General features: G+C 36.9%; 1 protein-coding gene across 1 annotated transcript in view; it reads left to right on the top strand.

Annotated features, from left to right (window-relative positions):
- The window catches only part of LOC119574606 (inositol 2-dehydrogenase-like), an 11,200-nt gene extending 6,859 nt beyond the window's left edge, over nt 1-4,341 (top strand). Inside the window, exons 5-9 of the mRNA XM_037921944.1 lie at nt 742-889; nt 1,349-1,508; nt 1,890-2,113; nt 2,438-2,603; nt 3,760-4,341. Coding sequence (XP_037777872.1) covers nt 742-889; nt 1,349-1,508; nt 1,890-2,113; nt 2,438-2,603; nt 3,760-3,869 — 808 coding nt within the window. The 3' untranslated portion in view covers nt 3,870-4,341. The remainder of the gene's footprint in view (nt 1-741; nt 890-1,348; nt 1,509-1,889; nt 2,114-2,437; nt 2,604-3,759) is intronic.
- Nucleotides 4,342-5,000: the final 659 nt, after the last annotated feature.

The raw sequence follows: 5,000 nt of genomic DNA, 5'->3' as shown, positions 1-5,000 counted from the left end.
TATATATATATATATATATATATATATATATATATGTATATATATATATATATTATATATACATATATATGTATATATATATATATATATATATATATATATATATGTATATATATGTAAATATGTATATATACACACACACACACACACACACACTCACACACACATACATACATATATATATATATATATATATATATATATATATATATATATATATATATATATATATATAAATAATCATGTTATGGATATAAACAATTATAATATATCTATCACTATCACTATAAATTTTGATGTTATCATTGCCCTTTAATATTACTCATTTATCATCTTAACCACCGCCTCCACTAAATGGAGGAGATAATGTTTTGCAAATATTTATTTGGTTGGTTCACTGGTGTTTTTTTCCCTTATTGTTCTGTCAGCAACATTATGCAACAAACGTACTGGTGGATTAAGGTGAAAAAATAAGTGATAGGTTGGCCATTATCCTTTTTTATTAGATTCTTATTAAAAATAAAAACAAAAAACAATATAATCTGTGATAGAAAATGGACCTAATACGATTTTTTTTTGTTTCTTGGAAATTTTGAAATAGCTTTAAGGATGCGTTTCGGCATGCACACGTCATTTTTGATGTTATTGTTATTTTCCTTTTTTAAAGTAGGTGCTATACTCTTAGTGTTAATCTCCCTACTACGTGCCGCCCAAGTCTATAAGTTCTCACCCCGCCCACAGACTTCACGGTGTGGTGATTGCCACGCCCACCCACCTGCACAGAGACCTGGTGACAAAGGCGCTGAAGGCTGGCAAGGCCGTGCTGTGCGAGAAGCCTATTGCCGAGGAAATGGAGAGCGCTAAGCATTGTTACGAGATCGCACAGAAGGCGAGTTTGTTTCTGCTTGTGGAATTTGTGTCGAACAAACTGCGAGCAAAACAACGAAGGGAAGTACAGGAAAACACACGAATATGTCGAAGGCCTTTTCGCATTTATTGCTTCATCAGGGCAATACATGCGAAGAGGCCTTCGGTATATTCTTGTGTTTTTCTGTACTTCCCTTCGTTGTTCTGCTTGTTGTTTCTGACTGTTTTTGTTTATTTATGTATTCTCTCTCTCTCTCTTTTTTTTTCTCTCTCTCTCTCTCCTTTACTTTTCGTTTATCTCTTCGCTTCACTACCATATGTTCCTTTTCCGTGTTCGTCTCTCCCTGTCAGTATGTCTATATTTATCTTACCCTCTATCTGTCTCCTTTTCTCTCCGTCTGTCTCTCTTTCTTACTCTCTTTCTCTCCCTTTCCCTTTTCATTTATCTTATTTCGTCTATATCTCTACCCTCTTTCCTCAGACGGGGAAGCCTCTGATCTGCGCGTTCAACCGGCGCTTCGACCCGAGCTTCTGCCAGCTTCAGAAGGAGGTGCAGGCGGGGGCGATCGGCCAGGTGCACTTGGTCAAGACGGTGGCCAGGGACTCGCCGCTGCCCTCCATTGAGTACCTCAAGCAGTCGGGTGAGTTGGGATGGCTGGTCGGGTCGAGGCGATATACATGCGTGCGTATAGGGTACGAACGCATGCACTGGCACTCACGCATACGCATACGCATAAGAATACTCTCTCTCTCTCTCTCTCTCTCTCTCTCTCTCTCTTTCTTTCTCTCTCTCTCTCTCTCTCACTCTCTCTCTCTCTCTCCCCCTCCATCTCTCTCTCTCACACACACACAAACCTACACCCGCCCACCCACACCACACACACAAATTCTCCTCCTCCTCTAGCCACCCATCTCCCTCTTCCTCCTCCCTCAGCCACCCAGCTCCCTCTTCCTCCTCCCTCAGCCACCCATCTCCCCCTTCCTCCTCCCTCACCCATCTCCCCCTTCCTCCTCCCCGACAGGCGGAATCTTCCACGACTGCGCCGTTCACGACATCGACCTGATCTGCTGGGTGATGGGCGAGTACCCTGTCGAGGTCTACGGCGCCGCCTCCTCCTTCATTCCCGAGGTGCGTGACATCGGCGACCACGACACGGTGGCCTTCACCATGAGGTTCTCGAGCGGCGCCCTCTCCATGACGGACCTCAGCCGCAACGCCGTCTACGGGTACGACCAGCGCCTCGAGGTCAGTGCCGAAGGATCGGTGTCGTTTGCAGAGTCGGTTTTTTTTTTGTTTTTTTTTTGGGTGGGGGGGTTGTGCGAGGGATTGTTGTTCGTTTTCTTATTTTGATTGATTGATTTATTGATAAATGTATTTATTCAATTAGTTGCTAACCTACCCAGACACTCACTCACTCATTCATTCACCCACCCACCCACCCTTCACCCACCTACCCATCCTTCACCCACCTACCCATCCGCCTAAAAAAACACCCATTCATCCACATCCACCCACATCCCCTCACCCACTCCCATCCACTCACTCCCTCTCCCTCCCCCGCCCTCACAGGCTTTCGGCCCTAAGGGCATGCTCAGCGCCCACAACGAACGCCCATACCAGATCCGGCGGGCGACGGAGGCGGGGGACACGGAGCCGCCCATCCTGCACTCCTTCCCCTCGCGTTACTACGAGGGATATGTGAGGGAACTCGATCACTTCTGCGACGTCGTTCAAGGTTCGTTCCTGGGGGAGGGAAAGGGCGGTTTAGGGATTTTTTTGGGGGGGAATTTTTGAGTTTTAGGGATTTTTTTTCCTGGTTTGGTGTTTTTTTTTATAACTATGTTTTATTATATGTTTGTTTCATTATTGTTTATTGTTACTTTTTTTTTAAATGCAAAATAAGGTTGAAAAGAGTGAGACGATGTCGTGCAAGGTTTGATCCTAGGGGAAGGAGGGGGTTGTTAGGGGAATTTTTAGGGGAATTTTTAGGTATTATTTACCAGATATTTTTTTTTGTTGTTGTTGTTTAATTTTTTTCTTCTGTTTATATTTATATTTTCATTATTTATTTATTTATTGTCTATTATATATATTTAAAAAAAATCAAAGTGGACTTTGAATGAGTGAGGCGACATCGCGTATTTTTTTAGGGAAATTCTCAGGAATTTTTCGGGATTTTGTTCTGGTTTAGTTTTTGCCTTTTTCTTTTTATTATTTTCTTTTCTTTATTATTGATTTACGTATTTATTATTGAATACTAATTTCTAATCAAGTGCAGTTTGAAAGAGTAAGACAACGTAACGCAAGCTTAGTTCCGAAGCTTTGATTTATTTATTCATTTGTTGATTATTATTGTTTTTTGACAGGAAGGTGTTCTTTTTATCATTATTTTATTAGCATTTTTTATCTGCTTATATTTCATGGGGATTTTTTTCTTTGGTTTCTAGGGAGGGAATTTTTTTAGGGGAATATTCGGGGATATTATTATTATTATTATTATTATTATTATTATTATTATTATTATATGATTATTATCAATTATTACCATAATCTTTTAATATCATCTATAAGCATTATCATCTAATATCATTACCTATCATCATCTGTTAAGATTATGACCATTATCCAACTATTATTAAATGTTATCCTTATTATCAGCCATTATTACTTGTTATCCTTACTATCAACCATTATTACTTGTTATCCTTACTATCAACCATTATTACCTGCTATCCTTACTATCAACCATTATTACCTCTAATCCTTACTATCAACCATTATTACTTGTTATCCTTATTATCAACCATTATTACCTGCTATCCTTATTATCAACCATTATTACCTGCTACCCTTATTATCTATCAATTCCCCAAACCACTATTATCTATCAGGTCTGGACGACAACCTGCTGTCCGGCGAGAACACCCTCCGTGTGTCTATCATCGCCTCTGCCCTCGATGAATCGGTCAAGACAGGTCAAGCGGTCAAGGTCACGTACTGACGTCATCGGTCTGTTGGAGGCGGAGGCTGTTTTTTTTTTTTTTTTTTTTTTTAAGCGAAATTTGTTGTTTCGTTTCGTTTTTTTTTTGTTTTTTTTTTTAAGCGAAATTTGTTGTTTTCTTTCGTTTTTTTTGTTTGTTTTTTTGTTTGTTTGTTGGCGATGGAGATGATATAAATTTGCTGTTGAGGAATGTGTATTTGTGAACACGGATACAAATGCACACGCACGCACACATACCCACACCCACATACACACACACACACACACACACACACACACACACACAAACACACATAACACCCCCACCCCCCCTACACACAGATCAGATAATCATAAACAGCTAAAAATATGTTCTTTTCAATCCTGAATGTCTGTAAATCTGTCTGTTTCCTGTCATTATTGTTTTTTTTCGAAATAAACTTAATGTTTGATAAAAGACTTAATTACTGTAATACATTCTCGCTTCATATAAGTATAATAACTATAGATATCCTTTTTACCTTTAACACTAGATTTACAATTATATTACAATTATATTACAATACAATAAAAATAATGATAATGAAAATAATAGTGATGATGATGATGATGATGATGACAAAAATGATGATGATGATGATCTTGATACTTCTACTACTGCTCTTAATATTCCCACTACTAACAATAGTAATAGTCGTAGTTATTATAATGATGATAATGAAAATAATAATGATAAAAATAATGATAATGATTATAACAACAATAATGATCATTATGATACTAGTAACATTGATAATAATAATGATAAAAATGGTGATGATATTACTACTACTAGTAAGTATGATAGTAATAATAATGATGACGATAATGATTACAATAGTTACAATGATAACAATGATAATGATATTAACAATAACAATAATAATGTTACTAATAATAGTAATGGTAATATCGATAATGGTAATAATAATGATAATAATAACAATAACAATAATAATAATAATAATAATAATAATAATAATAATAATAATAATAATAATAATGATAATAATAACAATAATAATAATGATAATAATTACAACAATAATAATGATGATAATAATGATAATAATAATGATAATGACAATAATGAAGATGATGATGATGATGATA

Source organism: Penaeus monodon, chromosome 6 (assembly GCF_015228065.2).
Source record: "Penaeus monodon isolate SGIC_2016 chromosome 6, NSTDA_Pmon_1, whole genome shotgun sequence".
NCBI lineage: Eukaryota > Metazoa > Arthropoda > Malacostraca > Decapoda > Penaeidae > Penaeus > Penaeus monodon.
The sequence above is the reverse complement of the archived record's forward strand: the minus strand, read 5'-3'. Positions and strand labels throughout refer to the sequence as shown.